Here is a 19,977-nt window from a genome sequence, read left to right as displayed (position 1 = left end):
CCTTCCTGCACACAGTAGATCTTGTGCACTCCTGGGGTACTCGCACCCACTTTTGAAAGACTATGTGTACTCTACAACAGTGGTCTCCAAACTGTATTTTGCAATGTCCAAAACCTGTTTGGAATCACACTGATCTCCCTAAAGATACCAAATTAGTTAAAATGCCAATTTGCAGGAGTATTCCCAGAAAGTTACGCTTGTCAGTACTGAAGAACTATAATCAGAGAAACTTATTAAAAAATACTAGCACAAACACTTCCATAGGTATTCCCTACTGGTCCAGAAAGGACATTGTTAAAAGCTCACAGTCTGTAATTCTGTATTTGCTACAACAGCATGGAACCTCATCACTGAGAGGTATCAAATAACAGAGTACCAAATAAGTTCTATCTTGTTTAGGTAAATTGTCAACTCTAAAGCAAGACAGAAAAGAAGCACCTTCAGTCTGACTAGTTTCATATAGTATGCTTATGCTCATTACTATCCCTTTAAAGTTAACACTCCAGTGTTTAAGTTTGAGAATACATCTTTTTAAACATGAACGAGGTGCAACTATGCAAGTAAAATAAAATATAATCTTAGTACCCTACAGCTCTCAAATGTCTGATCCAGATTTGATAGTGAATATACATGCACGTTTTGTGATTTTATGTAGATGCAATATAAACTGGTTTACTGACCTAACAGAGGTCAGGAACAGATGGAAAAAAACACATCATCCAAAATGTACACAAAGGAAGCTAGGAAAGAACCCGAAAACTATTTTTTACATTCAGATCCCATTCATACAATATACAAGGTTTCACTTGGACTACCTACTCAATTTGCACTGATCCTTAATGATTCTTGTATTAATTCAGCTGATTACCAGAAACACACTAAGAAACATGGAAGTAAGATTTCTATTCCTACCTTGCCTCATAAATTCCACCTCCTTTTCTGTCACAAAACTCCTCAAGGCTTTTGCAGAGGCTAAACGTATTGCACCAGCCTGTGAGGATCTTCCTCCACCAGAGACTGTGCAAACCATATCATGTTTTCCAACTCTGTCAAGAAACTGGAATGGGAACAACAACTGTTCCCTAAAAACAAAAAATAAATAAAATTATATACATGTATGTAAGGTTATACGATGTACCTTTCCTATTATAGTACATACAAAAACATGGTTAACTTTCAGACAGAGATCCAGGAAGGCATTTATATCCCTAATGTCCTACTAAAATAAACTTCATCAGCCTGGAGAGAAGAAGCTCCAGGGAGACCTTCTAAAAGGTGTCTACGAGAAAGCAAGAGATGGATTCTCTATCAGGGAGTGTAGTGATAGGACAAGGAGTAATAGCTTTAAACAAAAAGAGGGTAGATTGAGATTAGACATAAGGAAGAAATTCTTAGGTGATGAGGCACTGGCGTATGTTGCTCAGAGAAGTCCCAGCCCTGGAAGTGTTTAAGGCCAGGCTGGATGGGGCTTTGAGCAACTTGTTCTGGTGGGAGGTGTCCCTGTCCGTGGTACGGGGGTTGGAACTGGATGGGCTTGGAACTGGAATTTTCCTTCCAACCTAAACCATTTTATGAAAGCAAACTAATAGCAAGGATCATTTTCAAACTGCCAATGGTAAGTACTTGAAGATCAGTTTTGCAATTAATTTTGTCTCACTAATTATCTATGGCTACCAAGATCTGAATATTAAAAGACAGAAATTTCTGAGAAATATTCTTGAGCTTGGAAACCACAACATAAAATAATCACATAGGGTTGACAAAGGAAGCTTTCCATCCCTTTTGAGAAGTCTTCTCTATAGCAAACCGTACACCTTCAAAATCTGAAGCTATATATGAAGTGTCTTGCTTTGTTTGCTTCTTCTCATTACTGTATGACAGAGTAATTACATATGAATACAATTCACAAGTCTCTTAGGAAGTTTGACACCTTTGATGATTGTTTTTTGTTCAAATAAAACTACAAGTCCTTTTTAAGGCAACCAAAATTTGAATTATCCAAATAGCCTACGTTCTTGGTTTCTGCATCCCTGCAGAAAGGGGAGAAGAAACAGAGCAAGGCTTACCTATCACATCTTATACTACTCACTCCTGGAAACTAGGAGGTGAGGCAGGACTAATTTTCATAAAATAGACAGACAGGAAAAAAAGAACAGCATCAACTGTGTGGAATACAGCACCAAAAATAATAGTATAGCATGACTTTTGGTGGCGTATTTTCAGTACATTAAGAATAGCATTTCATAGTGCTCTCACCTGTCCTGCAGCACTGGGAAGTAATGTAAAACATCTATTCCATTCACTGTAATTTTTCCAGTCCCATTGTCATAAACTATTACAGTAGCTCTTGAAGTTTTTCTTTCACCTTAAAGGAATTAAAAGCAATCTGTTATGTGCCTTCGATATTCTACAAAATTTCAAATACCTAAGAAGTTAAGCTGATCTTCAGTCTTTCAAATAGTACCAGATGTTTGTTTTTGGAAGCTAACGTAATAAAAAAAAACAGGGGAAGGAAGTAAATGCAGATAGTGAACAGTCAGCTTTCAATACATTTTAATCAATACTATTAAGAAGGTCAGGATACTTTCTAGACCTGGTGAGGTCACAGCGTGTGAAAATAAACAGATTGTTGAACACTTATGTTTACCATAAGCACAGCTTCCAAGTCTAATATTAAAGACTTTGTAAAATCATACAAAGGTACAATATTCACACGGAAAAGGTTAACACTAACTATGCTGATATAAATAACGCTTACGCATCATTTAGCATTGTTTCCTCAGAAATTACTAGTTGCAATTCAGTTCTGTAAACACATTAGCTTCAAGATAAAACACGACAAATTCTATGCTAAAGCCTATGACCAATCTTCTGTGGCACAAAGGAAGCAATCGTGATAATAAAACAAATTAGATATTTTGCTTAATTAAGGGGGGTGATGGGACACAAGAATGTTCTTGAACTTATAAAGATAGCTTTTCTTAAGATGGGTTGCTTGTTTACGAAACTTTAGCAACTACTATTCTGAAGATACTGTTGAAAACCAAAGTGGATTAAATCCCAGTTTGGCTCTTTCACATCTCCTTGTTTTCATATCATCTTGAAGTTAACCCAGCAAGAACAGAGCTCACCAGCCATTTTGCTTGCTCCTCAAGCTCTCTGAGACTTTTATTCTTATTATCCTCCGCCTGCTGCTTAAGAATACACACCCCTCTTAAACATACAGCATAAAGTGTGCATATGCATACACAGACTTGCACATGCTTTGTCCAAGAAAACCTTCAGACTTTCCTACACGTTTTTGATACATTAGTTTTCCTAGTCAACCTCTCATATGGTATCATTCTTCCACTTCCATGTGTCACTTCACAGAAAACGTGAGCCACCTGTGTTTAGAAGATGCACAGACCCTTGTGGCTTCTCTCCAATACCCCCTCTGTCTCAGTACCAGTGACTGATTCCCGTCTCTGTCACATAATGCTAGCTACAGTTCATCAACTTGTTTGAAAATTTAAGATTTTGCAAATTCTTTGTAATTTCCTCAGCTGTTTGTAAATATTGAAATGCTCGATTTTTGTGTCCTCAAAACTCTCTTTTCCTGAATTGCCTACAAAACTCATGATCAAGGTTACTTAGTGGTCTAAGCACACCACTTTTATACTATGCAACAACACTATTACATCCACTGAATTCTCCATACGCGTTTGGGATCCCCCCAGTTCCCCACCCTTTATGTTCAGTCAACTTTTCACAGCAAAGTCTGTGTTTTTTTTTTGTACAATGTGCAGCACAGTGAGGTCCTCTCTACAGAGATAGTACTGTATCAGAACGAATAGTTGACAGACTGTGCCAAAAATTGACTGTTAAACCAAGCTGGATCATAACTTAGTATGTCAAAACATAATTAACAATTATACATCCGATATAAACAGAAGCATATAAGAAGAAATAGTGAAACTGTGTTGTACATACATGAATATTATACAGAAATCAGTGGGAAGAGGATAAAAATTCTGCATTACCGACCAACTTGAAATTATTACCTTCACTGGTGCTGAAGGCCACTCCTCGCTCATCATACTTCAAAGGCTCAATAACAACTTTTTGCAATTGTGCAGAAATTTCTCTGGAAAACTTTTTTATATAATTCTCCTCGATGTTACCACATGGCGACGTCACCAATTTTTGTAAGAGTTGAATAAATCTCGAATACTGTAGACAACAAGACCTCATTAAAGGATGCAAGTGTAATTGCATTTGCTAAAACTTTCTATTTTTATGTACTTAATCTTTCCTACTTCACTTTTATTGATGATTTCTGACAAGATGACACTTTTGCACCTACATGCTGATTTAAGAACAGCATGCAGATGCATCATTTGCTGTGTGACTAAAGATACCTGGTTCTTTCTTCAGGCAACAATGAAGCTTTAATTCGAAGTATAACCACCAACCCCTTTGTAACACAGGATTACTGTATTAGAATGAAGTTCATCTTACTTTTAAAAAGAAAACATTGAGGGGGTCTTCATTCTTTTGTTGTCATTAAAATGGCAAAAGGAGACGATTTTTACCTTATTTTCAGTAAGTCAGCATATTCATTGACTTGGAAATAATTTTATTTCACTAAACTGAGCCTCTTAAATGATTATATTTCATAATATATACAGGAAATACCTATCTATCTATCTTTGGCTGTTCAAGCTGAGTTGCTTTAATGTTTATGATTTCCTTTAAACCGAACAATCAAGCTATTTAAAAATTCAAGAGATACTTGACTTAAAGGGCAACCTCTTGAAATAAATTATCCTTTGCTACTGTGTGGTTCTCCTTCCCCCTTACACCCCCTCCGAAGTTCTTCAACATGTGATTAAAGAGTAAACACCACTGTGTTAACCCATTTGTGCTAAAAGCTGGGATGTCCTGTTATGAAGCGTTACCGGCAGGAGTACCAGATAGCTAGGTCACAGGATGTAAAGGTATGCCATCTTTTAAAACGGATTTTTCATATAGATATCACATCTAAGTTTTCTTAACTTACCAGTTGTTATGAAAAGTATTTTCTCTTCTGTTTCCAGAAGTTTCTGCACAAAATTAATTTTTTTTTTCCCCTGTAATTTAGCAATAGTTCCTGGAACTCTGACATCATTCAAAAAGCTACTTCTACCTAACGATCTGACACACATCTGCAATCCCTTAGGAGCAAGATAGCTGAAATCTCCTGGGTAGATCAGGATGGAGAACTTAGAACAGCAATTTCTAACTTACATTTATGGACATGAACCTACCAAAGACCTTTCCACTTTACTCATAGACAAGAAGTCATATGATGTTACTGTTCTGGATGACAAATGAGCAAAGGGTACATTTGCTGCTGCCATGCTATTTTGTAATGATATTGTCCACAGGAGAAAAGAGATTCGGCACTGTTTCTAGGTGGAAAAATACTTGGAATGCTCTGTGTTACATTCTCTGGTACTATCATATTCAAGCTTAGGCTTCCAGAAGAGAACTGAAGTTGGCCACACAGACTGAACCTGCTGTTACAAAAGCTAATGCTATTTAGGGGATTGCAGGAAAAAACTCTGAGTAAGAAAAGTGGATGACTATTAGGCTTGATAGTCTTATTCCCAGAGAAGCATGTAAAGTACTCCAAATCTCAACACTGATACAGCCTGCTGATACTGGCAAAACTACAAAAATCCTCTTCTCTCCTCCCATACTTCACATCAAGGAGAATGTATAAAGAGCTATCCCAGATGAGACCACAGATCTGTGTAGCTTTATATCTTGTTTCTGATATTTGATTCTGTAGCCAATCACTAAGAAAAGGAATCCTTATTTCTGACCATCCTTCTCTGTGACTTTTCTATCTCTATTGTGCCCTTCTTAAGGTTCAAACACTCTCTACGGATTTACCATTACACAAATCCATCGTGTTTCCCCATCTTCAACATTCACCCTTTCCCTAAAATAAAGAACAGAGGTTCTAACCCTGTTTTTCATCTGTAATTAGAGTGAGTATTTATTTCTATTATAAGCTGTCACTATGCTTCATTTCTATTAACACAATTAGATAAAAAGAGACAAGGCCTCACAATGCTACCAGAAGAAAAAATGAACTAATGTAAGCAACAATAGAAAACCCTTAATTGTTCTGTATTATGCTAGATAAAAAAGGGACATAGGGTAAAGACAACGTGAAAATAATGTGGTAGTGCTATAAGATACGCATTTTATGGGAATAAAGTTCTTTTGAAGAGCACCTGCCTCTCTGTAATGCCTTTACAGTATCCAAAAACGCAGAGTCCATGTTTTTAAGACACAAGCCTCCTTAAGATTAGAAGGATTAATTACTTACATCATCATCTGACAGTTTTTCTAACAACATTTCTTCCAATTCCGTCTTAGTCAGCCATCTGCTGCCAACCAGGTTCCTGTTTAAAATATCACATATATTCTCCCTTTAATTAACCATGCAATTAGAGTTACATCACAGAGGACCACACATCCAGTCTTAGCTCAGAAATATATTTTACATCACAAATGAATACAGATCACATTCCCATAGTAAATAGAAAAAGGCCTACACTGATTTTAAAAGATCTTTTGAAAGGAATGGTAACGTCACATACTGAATTTACCAAATTAAAATTATGTATTTCACTTACATATTATTCATATTATTGCAGTCTGATATTGAGCAAGATTACTCTTGCAAGAGTAATCTATCTTCTCCTCAGCTTAAAACTTAGTTTGAAAAATTTGCTGCTAGGAAGGGTTTGGTTTATTAGCAGCAAAGAAATAAATCAAAAGGCAGGACGTAAAAAAATTCTAAAGCAACAAAATTTTGCCTGTGGTCTCCAATTCTTTGGTTCAATACCGAACTCCACTTGCGGTAAGTATGGTCAAGGTACTAATGCAGCAATAACAACCATACTGTATTTTATCTACTATATAATCTCTATCTGCTCAGTACAGAAACTGAACCAATGATAGAAACAGCAGAAGTTAAGAAAACAGCCTCATATAGAGATGTTAACACAAAAAAAAACAACGTGTGAAGTAAATCTTTGGGAAATATGTATCATACGAAGTGTCTGACAAAACAGAATGCTACCATAAATATACACATCAACTTTATCAGGTAAATTTAAGGCAAAGTGCTAACTCTCTTACCTCTGTAGGATTTTTTTTTTAATTTTTATTTTTTAAAAGAAGCAATCCTAATGAACAAGCTCTGATTCAGAAAAGCATTCCTACTCAAGGTGATTTTAAGTAGTACTTCTGAAGTATGTATTTTAATGTTTTTCTGAGTCAGGGCATAAGAAATGTTTACTTAGAGACAGTGCTGGTTTTAACAGGAATCTTAAAAAGTACCTAACCCTGACAGATTCAAGTATATAGTATATATATTTATGTACAGCTACTTCCAGTGAAGCCAGTGATTTATTTATTTTAAACATGTGAAAAGCTATAAGCTTAAGTCTTTCAAGATCAGGTTCCTACCCCTCAGTTAATATTACAGTGTGTCCATGACAGATTGTTTGCTGGAAAACAAAAACAAAAACAAAAACAGTTCCCACCACCCCCTACCTACCTTGAGGAGATAAATTATTGAGGCTAATCTCAAAGGAAGTACTACATCCCTTAAACCCTTTAAATTATCAGAGTTTTTACAAACATAAAAGAGGAAAACAAAAACTTTCAACCCTGACTACCTTTAGGTCATTTTTCACATCCGTAAGTCCACTGGCTGAGCTCTCTAAGGTTATTTTCAGCAGCATACGCCAAGAAACTTAAATCATTTGTTCTCGTCTGCTTAGAAACTAATACAGATCTATAATAAAATATTCTGTGGCTCATCGGACGCTATATATATATATATATACATACACACACACACACACACATATATACACACACACACACCATGAACAAACATGAACTTCTATTATTTAAGAAGGAAATAATCTCAACAAATTAACACTTTCTCTTCCTAATGTAAACGATAAATGGCTGAAATTAAGAAATGACAAACCAACACAACGTGCAACTGGAATGGCACACAAACCTGGCCAGAAAATACATAGCAAGAACATAAATCAAAACTTTTTTTTCCAGTGTCTAAATTGTAACTATATAAAAATTGGTAAGCACTGAAATCAAATCTTCCTAGCTGTATCTATTTTTTTTTAGATACTTGCTTGATTTCATATTCCAATATATCAAAATCCTTGCAAAAAGAGTAGAATATATATTAAAAAAAATATCAAGAAAACAGCCTAAGAAGTGAACAGTTTCTAAAACGTATATCCATTTCAAAGACAACCCTGACAGTATGCACTGAGAAACCAACAACTATAGCATTTCACAGCTTGTTCTGGTTAACATGCACCTTTTTAGCTTTGCCATAGCCACTGAACAGAAAAGCTTACTATGCACACCAGAAAAGTTAAAGAAAATAAAAGAAACTTAGAGAAACTGAATTCAATTACCATTAATGGTGATATTACAACAAACTGAACCAAATAAACTTTTCTAAAATAAGTACAGCTTTGATGATTCAGCTGTACAAAGCCATTAGAAGAAAAATAGTGGAATTAACTATTTTGATGCTCTTCGAGTTCAACTTGGTAAGTAAAAATACTCAAGAACAGCAATTAATGAAAGACTATTAAAAAGCTCAGCTTTAGACCTTAGGATTTTTCCAACAGTTAAGCAACATATTTGATGTTTACAAAGGCCTTATTTTCTCATAAAAATCTTACTACCCTTTCCAAAAACCTTTACTAAAGAAATAATTAGGAAACTTCATATATGGACAAAGAATCCTGGATATTCTCTACATATTTTCAAGTCACACTTTTGAATTCTTATATAGGAGAGAACATTGAAAAGATCTGAGAGAGATTGAACAGTAAGAGATATAGTTGGGGGTTCCCTATTTCAGCAGTGAGCACTCCACACATACAGATAACAGACAGACCTTTCAACCTGAAATTAGCATACAAATATTAAGTCAGGGAATAGTGAAAAAGTCTGAGAATGGGTTAATGGAATAAAAGGCAGGTAGGATGGGAGACTACAAAATGTGCCAAAAACAACATACTGAAGCATTTTAAGAAAAGTAATATCAACATGCAATCCAACTGGAAACATACTTTTTTTCCTTCTGAGGTGGCAAGTCTTGAGCTGCCAGTTGGTCTTGATGTTTGTGAACATTTAGCAGTTTTTCATAGGTATCCTAAAATATGTATGGAAGAAGAATTTAAATGCATTTTTTTCCATTTAATATTTTATTTTATTATGTAAAACACGCTTATGTGGTTTTGGTCTCCAAACATCTAAAATGCAAGAGGTTAGAAAACAAACAGAGCTCTGACAAGTTAAAAAAATATTTTCTGCATGTTTAATAGCATGTTAAAGCTAAACCAATAAACATTTAGACAGTAGGTATAATATTTTCATATGTAGTTCAAGGTAATTAATTTTGAATTGTGTTATTTTTCTTCACTTTGTTGCCTTCTTATACACGCTTTTACAAAAATTCTCAAATGTATACAGAAAAGCAGCTACATTTATGTACCGGATATGCCTCCAAAACATACTGCACAATCATTTCAGAGCATTCATATTTTAGCTTGTCTTCCTCAAAATAGTGAGGAGATTTAAAATTGTAAATTATTTCATTTAGCTAGATTTTTGTACATTTGGATTGTCAGCTCTATCAGTAGTCTGTATTAATCAGAACTCGCTCGTACCCAGGCATGTCCACAAAGACACACGGTTAAAGTTATCATAATTAGAATTTTTTTTTTTTAAACATTACAGATATATTGGCTCTAAATTTTCAGTACTTTTTTTTCCTCAACAGTTTTCTCAAAATTCTTCGCTATGTAATTTCAAATCATGCTGTGATAGGGATTTACAACTTCAGAAAACCAAAAGCAAAAATATTCATAAAGCCACACAGAAAATATTACGAGAGACGTTTTTAAATAAACAGTTTCTTCACTTCAAAAACTTTTGGAATCTATTTTGTTCTAAAGTATTACATCTAATATTAAGAACTACAATAGTGATTTAAACTAGAAATAGGAATATCTGGAAAAATAATTACAAATAATATTGAAACAAAACAGAATTGTATTACAGCAAAGTACTAGAATGTAAAATAATTTACTTTCATTAACAAGTGAAAGTACAAAGCTTATAACCACTTTCACATACTTTAATAATGTAAGGACTGTAGCAAATACTAGGGAAACTACAGGTTAGGAATTACTGGGGACAGGGCAGGATCAATTTTTTTTTTTTTTTGCTGTATTACTTAAAACAAATAGACCATTAAAAGAAAAGCAAGACAGATACATACTGTTAAAAATTAACCACTGAAATTCTAGTTCTTAACACAAGTAATACTGTGATTTGCAACAGGCTGCCATGAAATTTCTGCAAGTTTACTTTTTTTTTTTTTTTTAAAACCCACCTCGCTTAGCTATGAACATCTACTGTCCAAGCTGATTTATCCATTAATATAAAAAAAACATTGGCTCATATACTAAAAATATGTGTACTTAAAGTATATGAACTAAGAACAGATTGCTATCTGAGCTGCACTCGAAGCATTTAAATAGGGACAATTCACTAAGGCCTTTGATGCAGGTCATTGGTGACATTTTTAACAGCACTGTGGAACAAAAGTATTTTTGGAATAACTCCACAGTATAAAATCCTGCAGTACAAAACTGCCCACTTTTCCTTGAGACTGCACAAGAACTCACATATTATAGTAATATGCCTTCCAGAAATCTTTCAGTTTTGACAGAGATAACCCATTTCAGGTAGGAACTAGGAAAATTTTTCAATTTAAAAAATGCTCTGTCTTTACACACATGAAACATCACATAAAAGAGCATAACAAATCATATTTTCAAATACTCCCAAACTTCAGAAATACATCCATAGATCTCTAAGATAAGAAGGTATGGTAGCACTACTTCGGGTATCATTCATATCACATCACCTCTAATAATCTTAACAGCTCTATTCAGAGCTGACTATTAGGCTGCAAAAAGTTCTATGCAGGAAAAGCAGGCACATCTCATGCCCTCTAACCCAAACCTTGTGCCTGACACCAAGAATTTTTTTTAATGCATTTGTAGTTAGACTGGAAGAAGAATCAGTATGGAAGCTTCTGCTCTGGACTGTAGTGGGGATGGAAGAGAAGGGAAAAGGATTTAGCTGCAGGTCAGGTATCTCTGGAGAAGTCCCTGGAACAGGGGCTTCAGATTACTATGAGCATTGGGAAGTCATCAAACCAGGCATGAAGATGATATTTTAGAAATTAAGATGATCTCTTTAAAATGTTCAGGTTAAATTACAGAAGCAGTGGTCATTAAAAAAAAAAAAAAAACACCAACAACACCCTAACTAAAAAACCTTTACACAGGAGATGAAGTCAAATAAAATTAGAAAATAGTATTATAAAACATTTTGGCATGGAAGTCAAAATCTAAATATAATTTCCTGCATATTTCTGGCAATTAAAGTGAACTTGAATCTGTTATGAGATAAAATTTTGGTCTTAAGTATTACAAAAAATTAATGCAAGTGTTTAACGTCTGTAGAGAGATGAAGTCAAACAAACTAAAAGAACCACTCACTTGTGCAATAAAGTACGTGCATGAGTCTTTGCAAAATCAGGAATCGCATGTAATGCCCAATAATTTATCTGACAAATCTTCACTCCCCACAGGCTAAAGAAAGCGTCTGAAGACACACTTGCTTTTTCAAAGCTGGCAGGTGAAGATTTTACTAATCACTTCAGGATTCAATAGTCCAACTCATGAATGTACACATCTGTGTGTCTTGTAAACTCAGCTCGTACACAATCAAAATAGCTGATTTTACAAGATTGGCTATGTGCTAAAATGCTTCCATTTCTAATAGAGGTATCAAATTTTAGATCTGTGTAAGGATTAAGTCTTCTAAAATACAAAACGATATTCTTATTTTACCCTACATAAAAATTTTGGGAAGAAATTAGCAAATGGAACCCTAGAAAATGAGGGCTTTTTGGTCCTTTTTTTTCTTAAATGGGAATTTAGCATTGTAGCATTTTGGTTAAAATATGCTGCAGAGCTCGTATCATTTTGCCTTTTTCTTCATGTTTTTTTTTTTCATTTCAGCATATACTTAAAAAAAAAAGTTAAAATGCTCTATTGCATATATTATCCACAATCTGATATTTCTAAAAAAGTAAAGCAGCAGTTACATAAAATTACTATTTTGCTTCACAGACTGGTATGAAGAGACCATTTTGTCTTGCTTTGTGCATTACTAAAATATGACATTTTCTCCAAAAAACTCTTAAGTTAAATGATGATCAAGTATACAAGCAAATATTTGTGAAGCTGTTTCATGCAGTAAACGTTGTGTATCAGAAGAAAAATAAATTGTCCTTTCCTGACAGCTAAACTTTATTCAAACAGGCAGAATAAAGGCAACAATGGAGTATAAAGTGAATATCCTTTATGAAAATTTGTTTAATATTCAAGTCATATCAACATGTATATTGGCTGTTATAATACACGTGAATACATATGGTTTCTATTTTCACTAGGTGGGTAACATTATTTCCTAGCATTAACTACACGAACAATGCTGTGACCATTTATGTCACTAGAAATTAATAAAAGTGAAGTTCCACATGAGTCTGTGTAGTAATTAACAGCATACAAGTTTAAGCTAAATATTATGTTTATCTGATTTATGAGACTTAACACAGCAATTTTAAGGACATCCTCAAATGGGATTGATTACTTACACTACACTGTATTAACATACAACCTTTCTTTTTTCCTAGCCAAATTAATTAGCTTTGAGACTTAAAAATATGTTTTCTTAAATACACATTAGCCTAATAAGAGGTTAAAACAACATTAGGAATTTCATGCAGATTTAGTCTTTCATTTGGCTGACTGAAAAAAATGTTAAATCTCCTTTAATGGATTCAGGCTTACAGAACTCTATTTAATGAAGATATTTAGAAACATTCTAAGAACGCTCAAGTACTTAAATATCCTATACTAATGAAATTTGTGTTTGTCAAAGTGGTTTTGTTTGAAGGTGGTTGCCACTGTTAGAAACAAGATGCACACTATTCTCTTTGAGATTTCCAAGGCAATCTTGCATACTCTTTCTAACTGCTTGGAAGAGCTAAAAATAAACTTGTGCTCCTTGTAAAATTTGTAATTTCTTCATTATGATGGAATGCAACAAAACGTCTTGCCCTTGGGTTGCTCCGTTTCAGCCAAAACAAATGCAAATGGCTTGTCAGATGACAGCTGTTTGATAAGGCTCCTCTACAAGACCTGCATGCTTTACTTTTTTCCGTGAAACTTGGGATGAAAGGCAGAAGGCAGGAAGAGAATTAATGTAGCATACAGTCTAAAGGCAATGCTACAACCGTGATTAAGTAGAAAAGTTAAAAGGCACAGATTTTCCACAGCCTCGCTGCGTGCAACCCATCCGTGTAACAAGTTGACAGGCCTAGCGCGTCAGCTCCATCATCCTCTCCGACAGCTAAAACGCAGCATTGCATCCCTTTTCAGAGAAAATTTGCGTCTGCACCATGAAGCGTTGTACATTATTTCTTAGCACTGCAGGGGGCTCAAGTCCATATGGAACCTTCACAAATATTACCACAGATCAAACCAGCGGCGTTTCGAGGCAGATTTGACATACCTATTTAAATGAACAGCAGGGGTCCTCGGGCTGCCTCAGGCTGTGCAGGAGAAAACCTCTGTGGAAAGCCTATGCTGCAGCTCCATTACTCAGCAAAGATACACTCTACATTTATCATTCATTTCATTTCTGCCAGGGCAAGAAGCTCATTTGCCCAAGGTCAACAACAAAAAAAAAGGGGGGGGGCTGTTTTTTATTCTCCCAAAGAAATAAATGTACCTGACAAGTGGGGATTTTGTCCTTTGGGTACACAGTACACAAATAAATACCAGATAATTCTAATAAAATCACTGCACTCCGTAAAACCGTGCACTGACTTTGGTAACAAAATTTATTTTTTTGAGAACAGACTAATCACAGAAATAACTTTTTAAGACTATCTAATGAGGAAACAAAATCTGAAATGACTGTCCAGTTAAATATTTCTGCATAAAGCATTTATGCTTTCATCTTCTGTAAGTACACATAAGAAACATGCATAAACTCTTCTAAGGAGGTAGATAACGCTTGTGCTATTGATGGTCACAGATATGGAGCGTCTATTCATAATCCACGTGAAGACTCAGAAGCTGTATCTGATAGAACATAATGAGACCCTACCATAAAGGTAAACAGATGCAGATCTTTTACTCCTGGAACCATGCTAATCAGAAAAAGCCTTAAGTTTGCATGAATGAAACAGTCTTAGAAAAATCAATTAAGCAGTTTAAATGCAAATTTTCTTCATACTAAATGTCAGCACAAATAACGTTTCCTATAGCTTTGCCCTTCAAGGGAAAAAAAAAACTATTTTTTTTTATTCTACAGCGATTTTTCCTAGGACTAGCTGTTTCTGTTGTTTACACATTCTCCACAACTAACTTTATGCTACTAAGTGGGTACAACCTACAAGAAAGCAGTCAGACTATTCAAATGCAGATCATAGTCAAAACTGTAAAATAAACCAAAAAAAATAAGCAGGAACTACTATGTACTCTGTTCTCTTAAACTTCACATAAAAACACCTCTAATAATAGATATTGTGACAAAAATTAACATTTCTTTCATGTTCAGTGGTGATATGACCTACTGTGAAAACACTGAGTAAAGTCAGGAGCTCCTGATACACATCCCTAGAATAACATGCACTTGACTGGGAACTAACATTATTTACTACAGGTACCATACTTACATGCATTAATGAATAGTATGATTGCTTGCCGGTATAAAAGAGGAAGTGAAATGGTCGGCCATCTTCTCCCCACTGGATTTCTAATGAAAAGAAAGGTTAGACAAGAAAGCAATATACGCTCACTAAAAAAAATCTTTGTATTTAATTGCTGTTACAAACGTCTTTCATAATACTGATTACCTTTTAAAATATCAGAGAACAATGACATTTCATGGGTATTCAACCTGTCTGGAAATCTAATGATTTAGACTACCTTGTTAAAAACAAACAAACAAATCTCTAGCTGCAATTATAAGCAAATATTTAATACTTCTAAATATCTTTTAACATGAGGGAATCCCTCATGCATGTCTTAAATGAGCTTTCAAAGACTGTTTAGTTGGTATTACAGATGCAAATATCCATTTTAGAACAGAAAGAAGTACAAACTAAGGGACAATTGAAATCTACATAATGATGGCAAAAGGCTAAATATTAACTGCTCTGGAAAACAGTGCTTTAAACTCATAACAAATTACTTACTAGTATAACACATATACAACAAATTTAGTATTCATACAATTATCTTCTGCAGGTAACTGCAAATATTCAAAACTTGGGAGATTTTAGGACTTGTTCATGTTGATGCCTGTAGGATATTTAAACACAAGACCTATGCTATGCTTTACATAATTAGTACAGCAACAAAACAGTCTTTGTTTAATTCATCACATCCAGATTATTTTATTCATCAAAAAAAAAAGCTATTTATGGAGATGAATTTCGACTTAAGAAAAAATTGTGTATCAAATATAAGTGTCTTAACATGACACCCATCTCTTCCAAACACAGAAAACTAACAAAAATAAACACCTGAGAGCTTTTAAAAAAATTGAACTGTAAAGAAACTGCCAGTCATTTTATCCAGTAAGTTCAGTTGAAGCAATCTCTGAACTACTGACAAAGATAAGACTCCAAGAACCTGTCTGATAAGCATGCTGGTGTATTGCATTGAAACATTAACACAGAATACAGCAGAAGTAGAATGAAAAGATGTAAAACAACAAAAAAAAAAAAAGGAAAGAACACTGGGGGCATTTAACTGGATATAGTACTGGGAGAACATATGAATTTCCCTTTATGTGGCTGTGAAAGTATGTTTAGTTGAAATTACTATTCAGGAAACATTCTGAAGTATAAATTTATGGTTTTGTACTTCCAAATTCTTACAGATGTAATGCACAGACAGTCAAGAAAAGCTGCCTTAAAAAAAATAACAACAGATATTTATTGAAAAGTGTTAATTTTAGAAATATACATTTACACTAATTCTAGTTCTCAGGACAGAGCTAGAATCTCAAAGAACTCTTTGGTCCTGAAAACATCGAGAGTAGTAGCTTAGTTCTGCCATAAACAGCCCTTAGACTTTAAAATTGTATAATTATGTTTAACTGTCTTACCCTTTGCATTCTACTTTCTATTTTATGATACTGTGAAGTTAGAAATTAATGCATGATACCATTTAATAGCTAACATTCCAAAATTTCTAGCAATGCAGAGATCTTTCTAAAAGATGCACAAAATCTAAAAAGCATCAAGAATCTATTGATTCCAGGAACAGTAAAAGGAAAGAAGGAAGAAAAGAAGGAAAATGATAGGATTACACTGATCATCAGAAGTTTCTAAATGGGACTCAATAGTTCAGTGAATAAAGAATTTCACATCCATGCTAATAGTTCATACTAAATGACAGACAAAAAATTAATAGCAACTTTGTAAAATTCTTTGTAAAATTTAATTTGGTGATTCCGATCAGGTTCTCATTAAACAACATATTGGCATGTCACTGACAACTGAGGTGCCTCAGGAAGCAAGGCCAAACACTGTATGGATCAAGTGCAGATTTAAGACTTCCAGGTCAAAAATGAGACGTAATGGGGAGAGTTTCCATTCACATCACCCCCTATTCTCTCAACTGGCAATTTCGAGGCTGTAATTTCTCTGCTTTTAGAGCACCGAAGGTACCAGGAAAACTTTTGGTTTAAAATAGCATTAATGAATATTTTATGGATGTGATAGACAGCACTGACAAAAAAGCTACTGAATTCAACAAAAGGTTTTCCAGTGACTTCAACAGATTTTACACGTCATTCTACCTGCTGTTTATTTTTAAATAATGAAAAACATTTATCTATAGTCAGCTCACAATATGCCTCAAAGGGCTACTGGTGTTCCAGAATCCAGCAGTATTTTTTTTTAACCTAAAAGCTAGAATACTAGATCAGGCTTCGTACTGCTAAAGTCTTACCAATTCCCTCCCCCACATTGTTCCTAATAAAAATAAATCTGTGAAAATAAGGCATTCTACATATATAAATTTTTTTAATACTTAGAAAAAGAATTTGAAAAAGATCTACGAACACTTACTCCTCTGTTCTGGAAAAATTTCTGTGGGATGCTGCAAATAAACAAACAAATATCATCAAAAGGAAAAAGTTACTTGAAACATCATGTTATGGTTATTCAAAAATGCAACAAGAAATCCTACCTTCATCATGGGCCTGGCTCGTTTGTCGAATAAGCCCGAAGGAAAGAGATAGGCAATAGCTCTCTGAAAACAGAGATCACATATGTAATTTTTCCATAAAAGAAGCATCAAAACACTGCTTAGGTACTTTCTCGTAGAGAAAATTGAACAATTTTTTCACATGCATAAGCAAATCAGTTAACAACGACTGCCACATATCTGCTGTGTGGAAAAGAAAAGCAGACAGTTTCCTCAGGAATCCTCGGGTGGAGTAAAATCTCATTATGAAGGTTGCAATCTACTATATCAGAATGAGTGAACATTCCTCTGTAAAGTTTTTTTTTTTTTTTTTACAGTACACATTTACAATGACTCATCAGAACTACTCAAGTGCAAAGACCACCTTTTTAACAAGTAAATGCAACACTCATTTTTCCTTAAAACTTCAAATGCTGCAACTTCTATGAGAAATTACATTTTATTTATCTTTCTGAAAATATCAGAGATTGTTAATAGTGCCTACTGACAAACTGAGCAAAAGAATTTTATTTATTCAAACACAAAACAACTGGACACAAAGTTTTGCAAATTTGGAACCTCAGTTTCTATAGATTTAGGTTCCCAAAGTCTAAAAGCAATGTTTGTTGAGGCAGTAGAAGATACTTTACATAGTCTAAATAAGCATTTCATCGAACACTGCATTTGGAAACAACTGGGAATCACTGCAATCTTTGCTGAAGTTGAACTAATAGCGCAGCAAAGCAAGACTCCTAAAAGCCATTTTTCTTTTTTAAAACATTAATTCTCTCACTTTCTCGATACCTAAGGGTTTGCTAAAACAATTTAGAAACAAGTATGACATTACACACTCATGATTTACCACTGTTCGTATGGAGTACAGTGTACCAGATGCATCACTTGCTTTTACTTAACCAATATTCTGCTTTTCCTGTGATATATAAAGTTTGTATTATTTGCCTCCAACAAATAAAGTAGGAATGACAAAATTCAAAGTCATTCTGGCAAAATGCAAGGCAAAGCAGCTTACAAGGTTAAACCCAATGGCATGTCTTTCCATTCAACACCATTTTACTGTCCCTTTTCAGCGCAACTGAAACATAAACGTGTATCTTTACTTTATTCACTGAATGGTTGGGGTTGGCAGAGACTTCTGGAGGCGACCTGCTCCAACACCAGCTCAAGCAGGGCCATCCAGAGCAGGCTGCCCAGGACCATCTCCAGGCGGCTTTTGAACACCTCCGAGGAGGGAAAACTTATTATAAAACATTACTAACATATGAGAGCTCTTCATTTCCATTTGTTTTCAAAAACGAAACAGACAAAGAGAGCCACCAAAACCCCCCAGATGCAGGACTCTGGCAAGTGTGGCCAACTTCAGACAGTGGGCAGTAGAACTTGAGATAGAAATCATTTGCTTGTACAATAATATGGACTAACTGAATAAAACCCCTCTGGCTGTCGTCTCGCTTATACTTCCACTAGACAGTAAGGAAAAGTAGAATCACAATAAAATCACAATTAAAAATCTGCACTTAAGAAGAATGCCTCTTTGTTAGTTAGGCAACCTTAGGGCTATTATTTGCTGATCGTTTTTTCCATGGACATGGAGTGGTTTGTCAGTGCTTCAACAGATTTATACGTATTTATATGCATGGAGTGTAAAAGGACCTAACCTATTACTTTCATTAATCCCCTACTGGTATTCTGAACAGAAATTTTGAGAATTCTGAAGCAAACAAAAGGCTTAACTTGATTTTATGAAATGGTAATTTTGTTTCTCTTAGTGACTACTGTATTCCCATTTGTTAGTCAATGGGCATTTTATGCATACACACAGTAGGTGAACACCTATTTATGAACAAATGGGGATTAATTATGATGACAACAGAGAAATCCACTGTGAGCCAAATGATGTTAAACAAACACATTATATAATATATTAAAAGAATTTATTACAGGATATTGAGACTGACTGTGCATGTACTTAAGAGGTAGACGTTATACAAGCATCTCCAGAATCTCAATCAAAACAGCTACTGTAACCATGACACCTTAATAAATGCCAAATTTACAATCTACCATTTATAACGAAGAGTGTCTGTCATCTGAGATGTACTACATCTTGAAAGTTTATTTTACGTTGCTTGAGTGTATATTCATGTCTTTCATGCTAAATCATAAACAAACCCTGCATTAAGAAATCTTAACATCTACTTTCAGCTCTCCACACATCAACTAGCCAAAAAATAATTGTTCTATTTTGTAAGTTTCTTTTTTATGTTGTTGGAGTTTTTGTTTGTTTTTCCCAAAATGAAAAGTAGTCGTCTTCCTGCCCTCTCCTTTCTTATGGAAAGTATTTGGAGTATTTCAATCAAGGAGCATTTGCCTTTACAACCTGTTCAGAACTATCCTGGGATGCAACAGACTACAGGTGAAGCCTTGCTCTCCTTTATTCAGAAGACTTTCTTCATGTTAAATAGCTGTGCCCTCAGTTTTTACTGAATTTGACCAAGAGCTGCTTTCCTTA

General features: G+C 34.6%; 1 protein-coding gene across 1 annotated transcript in view; it reads right to left on the bottom strand.

Annotated features, from left to right (window-relative positions):
• MRPS9 (mitochondrial ribosomal protein S9) overlaps positions 1-19,977 on the bottom strand; it is a 30,680-nt gene that overhangs the window by 544 nt on the left and 10,159 nt on the right. The window contains exons 3-10 of the mRNA XM_035558133.2: positions 17,451-17,513; positions 17,330-17,360; positions 14,924-15,003; positions 9,165-9,247; positions 6,362-6,437; positions 4,044-4,212; positions 2,257-2,365; positions 913-1,082 (exon numbers count right to left, since the gene is read on the bottom strand). Of these exons, the coding sequence (XP_035414026.1) occupies positions 913-1,082; positions 2,257-2,365; positions 4,044-4,212; positions 6,362-6,437; positions 9,165-9,247; positions 14,924-15,003; positions 17,330-17,360; positions 17,451-17,513 (781 nt within the window). The remainder of the gene's footprint in view (positions 1-912; positions 1,083-2,256; positions 2,366-4,043; positions 4,213-6,361; positions 6,438-9,164; positions 9,248-14,923; positions 15,004-17,329; positions 17,361-17,450; positions 17,514-19,977) is intronic.

The sequence above is a fragment of the Cygnus atratus genome, chromosome 1 (assembly GCF_013377495.2).
Source record: "Cygnus atratus isolate AKBS03 ecotype Queensland, Australia chromosome 1, CAtr_DNAZoo_HiC_assembly, whole genome shotgun sequence".
Taxonomy (NCBI): domain Eukaryota; kingdom Metazoa; phylum Chordata; class Aves; order Anseriformes; family Anatidae; genus Cygnus; species Cygnus atratus.
The sequence above is the reverse complement of the archived record's forward strand: the minus strand, read 5'-3'. Positions and strand labels throughout refer to the sequence as shown.